General features: G+C 37.9%; 1 protein-coding gene across 1 annotated transcript in view; it reads left to right on the top strand.

Annotated features, from left to right (window-relative positions):
- Positions 1-17,834, top strand: part of NME7 (NME/NM23 family member 7) — a 133,927-nt gene that overhangs the window by 68,690 nt on the left and 47,403 nt on the right. Inside the window, exon 11 of the mRNA XM_044674875.1 lies at positions 3,477-3,584. Coding sequence (XP_044530810.1) covers positions 3,477-3,584 — 108 coding nt within the window. The remainder of the gene's footprint in view (positions 1-3,476; positions 3,585-17,834) is intronic.

The raw sequence follows: 17,834 nt of genomic DNA, 5'->3' as shown, positions 1-17,834 counted from the left end.
TGTCTTGTGAGATCATTGGCTTCTAATTGCCCAATTCTTGCCTTTCACGACTGGTTTTTGGCTAAAATCTTTTGGTTTTCCTTTTTCAATCTGGTCTATCTGGTTTTTCAAGGCTTCCAGCTGGTCATTTCTGCTCTTCAATTTGCTTATCAATTAATTTGATTTCTGAGTCTCACTTTCCAATTGTAAAATTCTGCCTTTTAAATTGTTATTTTCCTGTCAGATCTCTTCTATCTTTCTCATAATCTCAAATTTGAAGTCTTCAAGATCTCGTGACCCATTTTCATATTTTTGGGAAGGTTTGGATGTCTTTAATTGTTTGTCCTCCTCTGTTTTCTGTTTTTTTTTTCAGTGCAGAAGTTATCAAGTGTTAGAGTTTTTTTCTTTGTCTTCTTGTTTGTTTCTTGGGCTTTGCTTGGCATCATTGTGCTTTATCTACCAGAAGTCTGAGTAAGGCAATCTGATTCTCTTTGTATGGAGTTAGGGAGCAGTTTTTGCCCGAGGCTACTTTGTGAGTCTCCTGGTTTCTCTGGGGACTCTCCTGGGGTCTCTGGTCTAGCTGTTTTCAGGGTCAAGCCCCCGTGTTCCTAGCCAGCTGCCCAGAGCCCAGAACTTGGCCTACGTTTGCTCCTCTACCTGGGGTTTTCCCCTGAGTCTGAGTGAGCTGGGTGCTGCTGCTGCCTCTTTCAGCCCCACTCCAGTGTCCAAGGTCAGAGTTTTCCAGCCTCCTGGGATATCAGGCCTTGCCGCTCTCAGGGGCAAACTCCTAGTAGTGCCAGCTAGCTGTCTAGGGGCTAGATTTTGTGCCCCCGCTCGCTCTAACTCTGGAGCGCAGCCTCTGCCTCTGGTACTGTGGGTGGGCTGGGGGAGGGGTGACCCGCTTGCATTTTGATGGGAGCTATTTCCCCCACTTATAGCGTGGAAGTGCCCGATACTGCGCCCTATTGTGGGGTCCCTTCTTTCATCTGGATTTTGTTTTCTTGTCCTTTGGAGGTGTGCTATAACTGTGTGTAAGGAGAGAAAGTTGCCCTGCCTCTACTCTGCCACCATCTTAACCCGGAAGTCCCAGGAATTCTGACTTTAACAAGTATGCCTGATGCATTAGGGATGAGAAAATATGGGGCCATTTTTATCAGTATATTTGCAGAGGGAAATGATTGAACAAAAATGAAAGCTTTAATTTCTAAAGGAGATAAGCATGTACTTGATGTTCTGTGGTTTTATAATTGATAAGTCATCTTCAAAATAATAGAAGAGTAAAAGTACTTCCATCATATTTTATTGGATTATTTCTTCATGAATGATTTATGTAATCTAAAATTGTTGCTACTTGATTATTCATTGTCATTTTAGGATAAAAATTTGAGAGAATTCTCTTGAGATATATGTTTTGAAAGAAATTATTTTAAAGTAGAGGAGTTGTTTTAATCCTGTTTAAATTATTAATATGACTTTCTGCATTCTTTAGTGGTGTTTATTCCCATTAATTTCAGGCATTGAAATTTTATCTTGTAAAAAATAAACTGTGAATTATAGGCATTTTTGAAATGATTGCTGTGAATCTGCTGAAAGCAGGGAGATAACAAGAACAGAATAGTGGCTTTTTGGCTATTTTGGGTGGGAGGAGGTGGGGGGGGGGGGCGAGAATCATTGCTTCAACTATAAGAGAAGGATTCCTAGTCTTAGAACAGAAAAAATCTGTCTTTGAGGTCTTGCTCCAGTATTTCTTAGCTGTGTGACAAGGAGCAAGTCACAACGAATCTGAGCCTTCATTTCTTCAACAATAAAGTGGAGAAATTTATATTCAGTCAATAAACAAACATTTATTAAGCACTTAGATACCACACACTGTGCTTGGTGCTGGGGATAGTTATAGAGGATGAAACAATCACTATCTTTGAGGATTTTACATTCAAACCAGGGAGAAAAGAAGTACCATGGATTATACATAAATTCAAGACAGTTCCATGCAAGATAAGGAAAATAGGCATGAGCAGTTGGGGGGTCAGGCTAGGTTTTAGGTAGAATGCAGGAGATATCTGAGCTGCCTTGAAGGAAAAGAGTATTTCTATAAGGCTCTGATGGTGAGGAGAAAGAGCATTCCAGACACGGGAAAAACTGGGAGAGAGGGAGTGTGGTATGTGAGGAATAGAGAGAAGGCCAGTTTGTCTGGATCTGTTTACCGCCTATCTCATAGGATTGTTGTGAGGAACAAAAAAAATAAATGATGTCTGCAAAAATGTCTGCCATGATGAGAGAGATAATATTCAAACATAAGTGTTCCTAGCTCCACAGCCAGCACTCTCAACTCAACACCACCTAGCTATTTAAATAAAGACAAGTTAACTTTTCTTTTTTGAAAAGGAAAGTACTAGCAGGTAGTGGGAAAGGATTCCTCAGGAAGATGCTATTTGAACAGAACTTGAAGAAAATAAAGAAATTCCAAGTTACAAAGGGGCAGAAATGAAAGATAGGGTGTTGTAGGTAAGGAAGAGCAGGAAGATGAGCTTGGTGGGACTGTGTTGTGGAGGAAGAAGAGTTGTGTATATAAAGTGGGGAAGATAGATTGGATCTAGGGTTGGGAAGGGCTTTCACAGTGTAAAGGAGTCTTAAGAACAAAAAGTGTGAGAAGCACTGATCTTGCCATAGTACTCTAAACACAACAGACATTTAATATATGTTTGTTCAATTGAGTTGAGAATAATGTACAAATATCTTTTCTATAAATGTAAGCCAATATAATCATACAATCAATATTTTCTCATTAGCTTGTTATTGGATGCCATTCAGTCTGTTCAGGTTAATGAGTTACTTGAGAGTTCCATTGTTGTTATAAAATTTAGGGTTATGATCATTATTGAAATGGGCATATGTTTTAATTTATTAATCTTAATAATAAAAAATTTCAGTTACTTTTTTTCTCTGACAGTCATTTAAATGTATCAATGGAAAATTTGGAAAAGCCTCACCAAAAGTCTTAAAATATATTTCCTCCTTTTCCTTTGTTTTTCGTTAATTTAACAGAAATTCTTAAACATAGATTTTTTTCCGTGTGTATGCGTAGTTCAGTTGTTTCCATCACATCTGACTTTTTGGGCCCTCATTTGAGGTTTTCTTGGCAAAGATCCTAGAGTTTTCCTTTTCCTTCTCTAGCTCATTTTACAGATGAGGAAACTGAGGCAAACAGGCTTCAGCAACTTGCCCAGAGTCACATAGCTATTAAGTGTATGAGGCTGGATTTGAAATCAGGAAAGGGGTCTTCTTGACTCCAGCCTCAGTGCTTTATGCTCTGAGCCACCTCACTGCCTGTATAGATGTATGTATGTATGTATGCATGCATGTGTGTGTATACAAACATGTACATATGCATATGTATGCCTGTATGTGAGTGTTCTATGGAAAATCTATGTATCTTAAAGTTAAATATTAGGTTATATGTATAGTTGTTTAATATATGTTATATAAATGTTTCATAGGAAGTAGCTCGTCATCTCCGCCCTGGAACCCTCCGAGCCATCTTTGGGAAGAGCAGAATTCAGAATGCTGTTCACTGTACTGATCTGCCTGAGGATGGTCTTTTAGAGGTAAGATGTGCAAGCCCTAAAGCCCTCTCTAAATTTTAATCCTAGTATTTCTCCCAAGAAAAAAGAAATCTTAGTCTCTGAGACGACATAGTTGTTTCATAAATGGAGCAGGAAGCTTTGTAAGACTTTGTTGGTAGAGAGGCCCCGGGACATGCTGGGGAGAATCAGGATTAGCCAGGCTCTCCTCCTGCCTCTTTTCTCTCTTTGCCACCAGGGGAATGTCCTTAGTTTCCTCAGCTAGCTATAAAATGGGGATGAATGGAGATGATACTGCCTCTAGTATCAGTTGTGGTTCGGAAGGTGATGCATTTTTTGCTTTGCCAACTTTGAAGCCTTATTTAAAGGTCCCTTATGGGTTATCAGCCTCAAAGGCTCCTTTATGTAATTTTGTTTAATAGACATTGTAATAATCTAAGACTTCAAATACTTTGCTGTAAGAGGTATATTTGGGGGCTGTGTAAGGTTACTAAAGATTTAACAAAAGAAAACTTAACAAAATTTGATTTAATCAAATAAAGCCTTTTGGGCCAGTATAAATACTGTCACCTCAAACTGCAATATGTGAAAGTATTTCAAGTTAAGTCAGAATGCAAAGCGCTCTACAATTCCATCTGTGCAATCACTTGTTGGGATGGCTGAAGCTCTTGGTTTGGTTGAATTGGTTACATTTTCCATGTATGTCAAGAACACCAGAATGGCAATCCAGTGCCCAGGGTTCTGGTTCTTTTGGTTTTGTTAACTAGCTATCTAGCATAGGGCAAACCATTTTCTTTCCCTGAGCTTCCATTTCCTCCGCTGTCAATTGATGAAGGTTAACCCTTTTAGTTTTAAAATCTTGTGGTTTCTGTTCAGCCAAGGTTTAATCTGTGGAAGTCTTCCCTCCATCTATAACCTTGACCAGTTAAGGCAGACAAACATTTCTGCCTTTAACTAGTAAACTGAATAAGGGCATCCAAGATCTTTCTTTTTTTTTAAAATTGCTTTCTTTTGTAGTTGAAGGCCAGCTTCAAGGAATGGGTTGAGTCATATCCATCATAGTAACAAAAATGAGAGTTAACATCCATCCATCTAGTGCTGTCAGGCCTCTCCTGAGCACTGGACATCCATTATACATGACCCAAGATAACACAAATGTACAAGACCCGAAGTCCCATTCAATTTTTTAAGATAGATGTCCAGAAGACCTGTGAGGAACTACACTTTGATCTTTTACACAACAATGGTGCTTGTTGATCTTTTCTGCTAGTCTAGATGGCCATATAAAGGAAATCAAGTGAGGCCTGCCGGAGGACACAGAGCCTGGGTCCATGGAAGGACGTGAGGATTAGCCTAGAACAGGGAGTTGGGGGTGGGATGGCAGGGGAATGGGACAGCTGTCTTCTGGTAGTGAGCCATCCCATAGAAGAGGCAGTAGGTGCATTTTGCTTATTTTAAAAAGCTCTATTTGGGGGCAGTAGTTGGAAGTTGCAAAGAGTCAAATTTGATCTCGATATAAAGGGAAAATCTAACAATAAGAAGCATCCAGATGTGGAGTGGATGGCCATGGGGGTAATGGAGTTAGGCCTGTACACACTGAGGCAAAGAAGGTAAACCTTCTTCAGATGTTCTTTTTCAGGGACCTCTGAGGTCCTGACCCATTCCAAGTTTTTGTGATTCTTTGTGATATTTCAAAGTAAGTCTGAAAGGCTGTCATTCATACTCGGTGGGAAGCCTTCATCCGATGTCTTTCTGTTCCTTTTGTTTCTTAGTCATTTTAGTCAGGCCCAGCTCTTTGGGCTTCACTTGGTAGTACATTTGCCCAGGGTCACACAGTTCCAGAGTGTCTGAGGCTGTGTTGGAACTCGGGAAGAGGAATCTTCCTGACTCCCAGCCCGACGTTCTATCTACTGTGTCACTTGGTTGCCCCTAGTCCAGTTCTATATAACTATACTTCGAAAGTTTTGGTATATTGAGACATTTTATAATCGTGGGACAATAAATTTCTGTGTAAATCTTAATTATTTCTGTGTAACTCTTGATTATACTGGGGTTTTTTAGAATAATTATTGTCCACAAAGAGAGAGAGAAATCAGGAAATGTGTTACTCTAATTTGTGTAACTTTTTCTAGGATAGTCATTTGATTAACTTGCTTATCCAACCTTGATTAAATACAAGCATTTATACAATTAGCTAATAGTGTATATTTTTTAAAGTGTGAACTATGAAAATAAACTAATTTGTTATTAAATTGCTTTAAAACTCTCATTTTGTTAACTTAAAGGTTTTTGAAATCAATATATTAAATTTTTATTACATTTTAAATTTAGTACAAGTGACTTTGATTTCTTAGTTTGGGTTTCTAGCTTGTCTTTTCTTTTTTTATAAAACACAAAAGGGGGCATCTGGGTGGCTCAGTGGATTGAGAGCCAGGCCCAGGGATTGGGAGGTCCTGGATTTAAATCTAGTCTCTGATACTTCCTAGCGGTGTGACCCTGGGCAAGTCACTTGACCCCCATTGCCTAGCCCTTACCACTCTTCTGCCTTAGAACCAATACTCAGTATTGTTCTTAGTTGGAAGGTAAGGGTTTAAAAAAACAAAACAAAACACAAATTTTTTTTTTAATTTAAAGTAAGAAGTGAGACTGTTTATTTTCAAGCAATTAACACCTGCTTGTTACTAAAGGGGGGAAAAAAAGCCTTCACTGGTGGCACAATTACTGCTTATAGTATCTGATGAGAGAGGGCCAGTAGGGCAGGGAAAACTGTTACTTAATCAGACTGGAATTCTGTACTGGTCTTCAGTCGTTGATCCTGTTTTTAAGAGCAGAGGTCAGTGAGGAGCAGTCTAATACAGAAGAATAATACAAACCTGTAAGTACCAGTTAGCGCTGGAAGCAGCAGGAGAATAACATGGGGAGACCAAATGGCGGCCCTTCCCTGCCCCCCACCCAGTGAACATCAAGGGAATCACTTTTGTGAGAAGCACAGTCCCTCCAGTCACGGCTGTAATTAAACGTACTTCCATTTCTGTCGACTTAAAAATCAAAGACCTGAAAGCTGTCCTCAGCACGTGCTGGGGTGGCTGCGAGGATCCCCGTCACCTTCCTCTGGAACCTGCTCTGGGGCTTCGTTGGCCCTTGTTGCAATGGCTCGAGTCCTGGGGTCAGTCAGGAGACAGGGGTGCTTCAGGCCTGGCTCTGGCCCAGCCAGTGTGGGAGGCCTTCATCTCTATTTCAGTCTTCCTTGCCTCGGGCCCCATCCCACACTGGAAATCTTTTTTTGTTGTTCAGTATATGAGGAGAGTGGCCATGATGCCTGTCTCTGCAAACACTGACTCTCGCTCTGGTGCACACTGTTAATTATTTCTAAAAAACAGTTATTAAGTGAATTGTTGCTGTACAATATTGGATATTATCTTCATTGTTTTTTGAAGGTCAGAATCTTTTTTTTTTTTTTGGTACCTTGACAGTTGCAGCTGGGATGGCACATTCCTAAGTCTCCCAAATGCTGTTTATCTCCCTTTTAATATGAGCATATTTCATATATTCTTATACATTTATGCATACACACAAACACATATATATTATATACATATACATATATGTGTGTGTGTTTGTTTATATATATATATACATACATATATATATATATTTGAATATGGAAACAGCTAGGTGGTACAGGGGATAGAGCATTCAGTTTCGAAGTGGGAAGACTCCTCTTTGTGCATTCAAATTCAGCCCCAGACACTTATTAGATGTGTGACTCTGGGCAAGTCATTTAACTCTGCCTCAGTTTCCTTACCTGTAAAATAAGCTGGAGAAGAAAACGACAAACTATTTTAATATCTTTGTAAGAAAACTCTGAAATGGGGTTATGAAGAGTTGGATACAATTCAAAAAACTGAACAACAGAAATAAACAAAACAAAACATATATATGTGTGTATATATATATGTATATACATATATATATATATATATATACACACATATATATGCCTTAATAGTCCAAGATATCATGAATACTTTTGAGATACTGTGCAAATATAAGCATGCACACACACAGTGTGTGACTTTTAAGGCTCCAACCCTCTACTTTGTCCAATTGTTTTTACCCAACTAGTCCAGCCTTAGGTCCTACTGTTTCTCTTTGTGACACATTTGTTTCATCTAGGTCTCTCCTCATTGCTAGTGAATTCACTATTCCCTTTCCTCTCTCCTTGTCGGTGCCTCTTGTTCTTCCATGGTCTAGCGCAAGTCTTCCTCATTTCACGAACTCTTCCCTCAATATTCCGGTCTGCATTGTTCTTTCCCTTGAGGGCAGAACCTATATCTTGTGCTCCATTTAGCTTTGGATGTGTTACTTTGCTGATGGTTAGACTTCTGGACTTGATTTTCATACATCTTCCCAATAAAAAACTCATACTGTCCCAGAACCTTCTGAGATAAACTGAAAACTACCCCATCCCCCTACAGTATTCCTTACACATATGCATATTGTCAGAGATATCCATTTCTATCAGTTTCTTTTGTGATTTCTCACTTTTTCTGGTGAAAATTAGAATGTGAGCAAGTGGGCAGCTGGTGATCTAAATAGAGGCTTTAAGCCTTCTTAAATCTAGAATGATATAGAATGTTAGTTTGAAAGAACCTGAGAGATCATCTGATCTAGAGATTTTTAACTTTTGTTAACCTTTGGCCTTTTTATATTCAAAATAATGTTTTAAATGCTTAAAATAAAACATTTGAGATTATAAAGGCATCTAATTATATCAAAATTAATTTATCAAAATGTTTTTCAAAATCAAGTTCATGGACTCCAGCTTAAAAACTCATGGTCTAGTTTATCCCCTTCATTTTACAGATATGAAAACTGAGACTCAGTGATTAAGTGAGTTGTCTATGGTCACACAAATCAGGAAGTGACAAAACAAATATTCAACTCTTGGTTCTCTCTGACTCGGACTTTGACTTATGTCTAAAACATAGTAGCTTTTTCTCTCCCCTCATACCCTTCTTCCCTTTTTTTTTACAAAATCAGGTTCCTAGGGTTGTATCAGAAGGGACCTTATTCATCATCTGGTCCAGCCCTCTCCTTTTTACAGGGGAGGAAAGTGAGACCCAGGGAAGTGAGGTTATTTGCTCAGGGTCACCCTTGTAGTAAGTGACAGAACCAAATCCCAGTTCAAACCTGTACTTTTCCCAGCACCCTGCAAGCACGAGCTTTCCTTAGTCCTGCCACCTCCCCAGGCTGCATGTGAAGAACTGTGTTTCCTAGAACTGGCCTTCTAGAAGGTCATTCACGATGGACTGTGGAGTTGCCAAATCTTGAACTCCTCCTGCAGTATCTCTTAGAATAATCTGCCTCTTTTGCATCCATACAGATTATCCGACAGGATGGGAAATCCCAGTTAGATCCTTGGGGGATGGCTGTTGGGTTTCTTTTAATTCAGTTCAAAAAGTATTGACCAAGGGCCAAGTACAAATTCAGTGTTCTTTGTCCTGGACTCACAGAATATCTCCTATGAGAAGGTTTTATTAGATTATCAAACTGTAGTCCCTAACAACCTACTGCTTCATTGGCATCAATATGTTTTTTCTAGATAAAAGATCCTTGGACTAAGGGCAGATTTCAAGCTCCTTCCTTCATCCTGTCACAAGTAGCCCTCATGTTTTCTTGCATTGTGCTGGATGTCTGGCTTATTTCAGTTACCTGCTCTGGATTACTCTCCTATGTAGTTCCAATTTAAGGTGTTCTTCGATTATATATCTATATACATACGCACTATCTATTTATCTATACATAAACTGTATTTGTGTGAGTGTATTATGTGTATTTATACAGAAACACAGCTGTGTGTCTATACATTTACACTGATGCATCTTCTTGAAATCCACTCATTTGGTATTGCAGAAATTCTGTTCTTCCTGGGATGATCACAAGATTGGTCCAGTTTCTCTACATCATTTTTTCTCTCTGTAGAAATGTGCATTTTAGCCTTCATGTTTCTGTAGCGCTATAAAACATAGTATCCTTTGAATCCTCATACACATTTAAGCACTACTCCGCGGATAAGTCCAGAGGTCACTGATAAAGAACCATCCTGTACTTTTCCCAGCACCCTGCAAGCACGAGCTTTCCTTAGTCCTGCCACCTCCCCAGGCTGCATGTGAAGAACTATGTTTCCTAGAACTGGCCTTCTAGAAGGTCATTCACGATGGACTGTGGAGTTGAATGCAGATTGGTTTTTTTTAAGAGACTGGTTAGTGAATAACTCAGGTGAACATGAAATGCACTGTTCCACGTGAAATAAAGATGTATACCCTCAGAATTAATGTCAGGGGAGTCACTTCTTAATGACATCAGACAGCCTTCAGGCAAACCTCAAAAGACCCACAAAAGCAGAGCCATAGAGAATGTTTTCAGAAATTTCCCTGAGGGATTTTGATGTCTCTGTCACCTTTCTATTTTTGTGTTTAATCGGTCCCTGAGGCCAGAAAATCTTCATATTAAATGTCATATCTCTCATGATGAAACTTGAGGGTCTCGTGCTTTGTTTGGTAAACCTGGCAGAGAGAGGTGTCCTCCCTGTCCTTCCTGTCCTAGGACCTGGCTTGTGCATCTGCCCGTGAAGCATGTCCTGTTAGAATTTTGTCCTGTACTGGACATTGGAGAGATACAATAATGATGCATCTCCTTCTGGGATCTTGATTCTAGTTTGAATGTGCAATAAATTCAGAGCTAAAGTACTTTATTCTGTATAATATCTATATGTCATTTCCTTTCTTTATATGTTGTGGAGATGAGATATTATTTTTGAGAGTCAAAGAAAAGCATGTCTTGTACTTTTTCCTTCATCCTCTCAAGAATTTCTGACTTGGGTCACATGCATAGAAGCCTTGGTGGGGTCAGATCCCTATCTTCCTAACTCTGCTTAGATATCCAACACTTGCTTAGAAAAATCACATTCCTTATACTTTGACTTTAGATCACAGGTATTAATATGTAAAATATGTTTAGTTTTTAGAATAATGTATTTATAGGTAGTTGTTTGCCATTTAAGTATAATAAAACCTTCCAGTTTAAAGCAGATTGTTAATGCATATGTAAGTGGTCACTAATTCATTCACATAACTGGGTTCCTCTAGGTAAGGTATAAAGAGTCACAAATTATTCTCCTAATCCTCCTGTAAAATTGCCAAAATACAGAGAGTACATTTATATTTCATTTAGAATTCCATTCATCCATCTAGTTAATATTTAGACTGTAGAGTCTAGTTAAAAAAACACATAAAAATATTATAAGCTCTTCCATAGAACACAAGCACTTTGGGCGTAAAGCTTATGCCTTACTGAAACTTCATCTTCCATGTCCGGCACAATGCTCTGCACACTGTAGGCTTATAATAATTGCTCCCATCCCCTACTCTCTAGGCTGTTGTGGTTCCCAAGAACCTAGTAAATGTAAGGCTCCTCTGTAGAGACTTTGGGCGATTCACAGCAATTTACTGCTCCATCTCTTCTCCCAAGCATCTTCTTGGAGTTAAACACAAATCACCATCTGTAAGAGATGAATAGCACTAGAAGTTACCTGGCACCATGTCACAAGGCAGTGTATGACTGTGTGCGAGAGAGAGAGAGAGAGAGAGAGAGAGAGAGAGAGAGAGAGAGAGAGAGAATGAGAATGAATATCAAAAAGGGGCACATTCAGGAGTAAAGATAAACAGGGCTTTTGGAAAATGGATAGACATGATTTGAGTTTTCAGGGAAGACAGGAGAGAGGACATAAGCAAAGATAAGCTGGTTTGTTTGTGAAATAGTTAATTGGTCCAGCTGGAGCAGAAAGAGGTTTGTAGGGGAATATTGTGAGATGATAGAGAAAAGGTCAGAATGTGGGTCCAGATGATGGACAACTTTTAAAGCCAGCCTGAAAGATTTCAGGTTTTTGAGCAGGGAAGTGATATGATGAAAGTGATATTTTAGAAAGATTAATATGGCTGACTGCTAGGAGGGTGGATTTGGAAGGGACAGAGATGAGAGGAAGAGAGTGTGGTTACTCTAGGTAGGAAGATTATGACCCAGACTAGGAGATTGGCATTTAGGAATGCTCTTATACCTCAAGAATATAGTTGTGCAACCTATTTCCACCATATTTCAGAAGTAGAAGATGATATTACAGATTCTTTGAGTTAAATGAATGAATTTATTTGTTTTTCACTAAATCAAGAGTACAGATAAGACCTGAAATAAAATAGTTTTTGAAAGGTGGAGGTGATTATACCTTCCATGTTATAACCAACCTTAAATGCTTGTATTTTTCCAGTTGAGAAACAAAATGGGTCCTTTCAGAAGCAGTTCCAAGGTCATCATACAGATTACTGGAATCAATGGAAGAACCAGCTAAATTTAGTTCTCTTTGTTTTTCTGTTTTCTTGACCCCTCTTCTCATCCTCTCTTTTACTCCTAACAACTAAATGAGACATGTCCATGATTATTTTTTTGCAGTGAAAGTTAGGGGCAAGAATAAGAGCCTCTAGACAAATGTTATATGTAGGAGAACTCTTCCTTGTTTCTATTATTTATAAAGAAGTTACAGAGATATAGCACCTGATATCTCTACTTATTTCATGTTTCTATCGATAGAGTGATGATAATCCTGACATTTTAATTTAATAATAATAATTACAATAACATGTAGCACTTACTATGTGCCAGGCACTATGCTAAGTGCTTAATAATTATCTCATTTGATCTTCATGACAACCCTTTGAGGTAGGTGCTATTATGATCCCCATTTTACAGATGAGGAAACTGATTAAAACAAAGATGAAGTGACTGGCCCAGCGTCTCCTAGCTAGTAGATGTTAAGGGTCAAATTTGAATTCAGGCCTTCCTGATCTCAGTCCCAGCACTCAGCACCACCTAGTCCCTTAATAACAGGATCAGTTCGTCATTTTCCTGTGATAGAGACAGTAAGATTAGCATAGATACTTGAAGTCCAGAAGGAATGTGGAAATCCTAACCAGTTCCCAATCTAAAGACGTCTCTCTCCTTTTCTATACCCCTGATGAGCCCCTGCTGGACGTGGTCAGTTGTTTTGGTAGTGGGCTTCCTGCAAAACTCCAGAGACCTTTTCCTTTCTCTTGCTGTAGCTTGGGGAGTACAATAGGCAGGCCAGGGGCTCCTCTCTCTCCCTCTGGTGGAGTTGGGGCTGCCCAAGTGGAGACTATGGTGAAGAATAGTTTAGCAGAACTTGCTGAGATCTGCATTCCTCTTCTCATGCTGTATTTTAACCTCAAAGTCAGCATAGCATAAATACACTTGCAGATGTGGGTCTTTTCACAGATCTCCTAGTGAGTACTAACTGTGTCTTTTTCTTTGGGCTAGGCATTCTTCTAAATCCTGAGGACAAAAAACCCAACCCAAACCATGCATGATTCCTTCCCTCAAGGGGCTCGCCATCTAAAGGGGAAAGAAATGTAAACAATTCTGTCCAAACAAGCTCTAGAGGAGGGAAGTCACTAGAATTGTTAGACTCCTGGGTTGCTACATGTACTCCCCTTCCTTGAATGGGGAAAATTTTTATTGATCACAACCCACCTTGTTGATTAATTTTTACTGTGCTAACACATAGAAAGAATGACTAATTTGGGCCTCAGTTCCATGTACCCAAAAGTGAAAGGTCTGCATATCCAATAAACATTATGTACATTTTCCTGTTCATCATCAAAACTATTAAAGTCCACCTATCTGGTAAGAAACATTTGGCTTCTGTTGAGTCATCATTTAGAAAACCAAAAGGCAGCTGGAGACAAGCCTTCTTAATATTCTTTAAAATATTTCATTAATAGTAACAAACAAATGAACACTATTAGTAAATGTATGCTTCTTTTCTTTGTTACATTTTTATTGCTGTCTTCTGTTTTTATATTGCTTCAATTTTTCCCTGTATCCATCCCTTGCCCCTTATCCCTTCTAACAAAGGTTTTTAATGCATAATTCCATAAATAAAGAGATCATGTGGACTAGCGGGTAGAGGACCAGCTTTGGCATTGGGAAGACTTGGGTTCAAGTTCTTCCTTTTGACATTTTATCTGCTACAATGGGCAAATCACAATTAATTAGTGACTCCAGACAATTCTCAAAGACCTTAAGTTACAGATATGCTTATGATAGGAGGAAGGATTTTTTAAAATATCGTGACTTTTTAAAATATCATGACTTTCATTCCAGTGAAATTATAGCTTCCCCAATCCTCCTTCTCCAAGTCTATATATCAAAGAATTTCTGGTTTCACCTATGTAAAGCATCTGTCATTTTCAGACATCACCCTGAACACTAAGTAACACATCAACCAACTTAAGGAACCACTTTTAAAAAATGGAGAAAATGGTTCAATATTTAAGGGCAAATGAGGCACATTTTCATAAAAGCCACAGCTACATGATTTGAATCTAATATTGGTGAGGGAAAAGCTAATCTGCTTTGGAACTCAAGATATTTGTGACTCTTCTGTGAGGAAATTCACATTATTATGGACTGTTTTTTAGTCTTCCATTTTCCATGATCTTAAAAAATGAGAGAGAGACAGAGACAGTGAGAGACAGACAGAGAGAGAAAACTACAAACCCCCATTCACCATGTTCTGCTCTCTGTAGTTTGACCCTGACCTTTTGTCTTTGTACTGCAAAGTACTTCATGATGAAGCATTGTCTAAGTTAATAAGTAACCCTCAGGTGACTGATTGGGATCCAGGAGGGAGGAGATGGAATTCAGCCTAAAATGTCATTGACAATCAGAAATTATCCCATTTTTCATTCATAAAATATTACTCCAATTCTGACTTAAGTATGAAAGCTGATAAGCTTACTGCATTTTGTTGGCAAGAGTAGCCTCTATGGGTGTGCCTATTTCAGCTAGGAAGAAATAACAAGGTAGAGAAGAAGAAATAGTTTAACACGTTTTTTTAAAAGAACAAATGTCAGAAGAATGTACTTGCTGCTTTTATAAGGCTTTTGAGTTCTTTATAAAAGTTGTGTTCCTTGGAAGGGACTAGAGTTTCCCAAAGGCCTTTACTACCACCTGGATCTGCTAAACAAAGTTCCTTGATGAGTTTGTAAGACCATGAGTGGAGCCACTTCCTGCCCTCACTTACAAAATAAATTCATTGAACCAGAAGACTAAGTGTGAAGGCATCTTGAGGGGGAACTAAACCTGGGCTTTGTCTCATGTTGCCTTCCATTAGAAAAGTGTAGGTGAAATTCAAATTTTACTAGTTGCTATTTTAAAACTTCTTGCCAAATGGCAACCTGAAAGAACATTGAGCTTAGCTCCCTAAGAGTTGGACTCCCGTCACTGCCCTGGATTTTCATGCTTTTAGAAATAGGAGTATGGTCAATGAGTGGTCAAATATGCCATGAAAATCCTGCTACAAAACAGATAAATACTTACTAATCCTTCAGGGATTTAATGTGATTTGAAAATGTTATCCCATTTATACTTACTACATATGCTGAGGGGATGAATAGAGGAGAGAGATTATGATCTACATGTTCATTTTAAATGAAGTTAATTACTACCAAAAAAAGTGCAATAACTATTTTGGTCACCTTGCTAGCTGGGGCTAAAGCTCCTTTATCATTTAAACTCAAAATGGTGTATTCCAGCCATTAAAACACACTCAAGTTAACATGAGTTAAGTTACTTTTTTTCCATATCAGATTTCTTAAGATCTGGTTCTCTGTATATATTACCATTTTATCATCTGATAGAGGTAATTGGGTCAGAGGGCCAGAAACTTTTAAGAAGTATTGTTACGTAGAAGTTTGATATTGTTTTATTATTTGACATCTGGGAAGAAGTAATGAGAGACAGAAATCTATCATCCATAATGCACCATATTCCCTAGGGTCCACAGTTCTTGTCCCATAGTGGGCACTCAGTAAAATGTTTGAATGGTTGAATGGTTCACTGGATAATTCCATAGCCTTTCACTTGACTTTAACAATTTACCTTTAGCAGTTTTACTCTTTACAGAGTGGATCCACTTTTGTCAAATGTATTTGAATTGCCTTTGCAGACAGTCACAAAATTCACTATATGTTTATTTTGCCAAGCCTATATTTGACTATGAAAACACAGGCATTCTGAGACAAGGAAGATTCCTTTCAGAAATATTGTTGATCTTTGAAAATTTTTAAAAAAAGATGATTAAAGAGACAGATATGCAACCCAGTTTTAAAGACTACTAAATGACTGTAAAATTCCTATTTTTTCCTCTCTAAGCTCCTTAAAATCCTTATATGCTTTCTCTCTTTGTATTTGGTCCCTTGTCTCCAACAAGTTGTCTTCCTCAATCTGTTCATTTTATTCCCTTCAAGAAGCAGACTGTCTTGTCACAAAAGCAAAGAGATGGATCCTACACACTCACACAATATAGGCTTACCATGGCCTATTCATCTTGTTTAAGTTCTTCATTTCTCAGGGTTTGGTTTAAGAGGGAGGAATGGCAGAGCTTATAGAATAGATGTGTCATCCTCTAGAGTTTAGAACAGATGATATGCAATTCTATTAGAATAAAAGACAACCTTAAATTTTTTTATTTTTGCAACAAACTTAAAATCTCAAGGAATTTAATCTAGTTTGTAAATGAGTAACAGCCAAAGACATAAAAGAAGTGAAATAATTTCTCTCTCTGGAAATTTCATGTATGTAACTTTCTGTACAAAGTTCTCCAGCAGTTCATGTTACATATTAACTTTTAGTTACTGTACAATCACCCCCTAAGAGCTAAGGATTCATGCTTACTATTCATAGAGCAAGGGAGACTCATAAAACATTATACAGCAGCAGTCCAGAACTTGACATTGAACTTTTCCAGGAAGGTGTTACTCATGGACATTTTTCTCCCAGTGTCCTCTAAGCTGTTTGTTTTTTAAAGAAATTATTCTACTAACCATATAGTAATTTTGCACAGAAGTCCTGTAATTGAGATCCATGTTAGTATTCAAATTCAGGGTAAAATGTCTTTAATTGTTTCAGAATGAATTAAAAATATTTCACTATACATTGTACTGGACTAAGTAGTTATCCCTAACTCTAAGTGTTCTGTTGACTGATATATTCTACTGTTTCAATTTATCTGAGGTATTTGAATCTAAATTTAAGGCTTGCATTAAATTTCCTATTCTCATTGAACTTTGGTTGTTATAATTATGCCAGATATTAATTAGAAAAAAATTAGAATTTTTACCACATCTGCATGATGGAAGTTTGCTTACATTATAATGAATGCCTGATTTATTAGGAATTTAATCTCTAAGAACTTTGATGCTCTACTTCTGATCAAAGAGGGAATTTAAAATGTCTGAAAATTCTTTAGAAAAACACTCACATGTAAATGGATTTAATGCTGATTGTTAAAAAATATAGCTTTTAAAGTTTACCTTTCCTTTAAAATATTAGTAGTTTGTCTTATTCCTAAGGGGCAGTTACGAATTGACAGAAACTGTATTTAGAATTGTTTAGAAAAGTTGATTAAATAATACATATTTGATGAAATAAAAATTGCATATTTTTATTATTTTTCCAATTTTTCTAATTTTACAATTTACAATTGAGGCTGATAATTCAGAAAATTATCTTTTTTCTTAACCCTTACATTCTATCTTAGAATCAATACTATGTATTGATTCCAAGACAGAAGAGCAGTAAGGGCTAGGCAGTGGGGTCACAGTGCTCAGGGTCACACAACTAGAACATGTCTGAAGTCCTATTTGAATACCAGACTCCCATCTCTGGACTTGGCTAGCTGCCCCCAATTCATTATCTTTTAAAGGCAAAAAAGACTTCTCTATGTCTCAGTTTTCTTGTCCATAAAATGAGGATTTCGAAATAAATGATCCCTAACTTTCCTGCCAGCTATCAAATACTGTAACTCTGTCACCTTAAAGAACATAGAGTCCAACTCTGAATATTTGAGTTTCTGTGATCTTAGAACATCTGGTCAGGTACTCCAAGTATTATTATCCTCATTTCCTAGGTGAGGACAGTGAGTCAGAGAGGCAATTGTCTGAGTTTGCATAAACCCAGACCCTGGGTTCCCTGACTTCTCTTGAGTGCCTGCTCTCCCACCCCTCTGCTGCCTGTGTTGTTTTCTTCTCAAAAAATCTTGAACTCCAGTTTTCAGTGACTGATTTTCCTCCTTCTCTTTGCTCATGCAGAAAAAGGAAATACATTGGATTCTTTTTTTCATGTATTGTTCTAAGTTAA

Source organism: Gracilinanus agilis, chromosome 4 (genome assembly GCF_016433145.1).
Source record: "Gracilinanus agilis isolate LMUSP501 chromosome 4, AgileGrace, whole genome shotgun sequence".
NCBI lineage: Eukaryota > Metazoa > Chordata > Mammalia > Didelphimorphia > Didelphidae > Gracilinanus > Gracilinanus agilis.
This window is presented reverse-complemented; position numbering and strand designations above follow the sequence as displayed.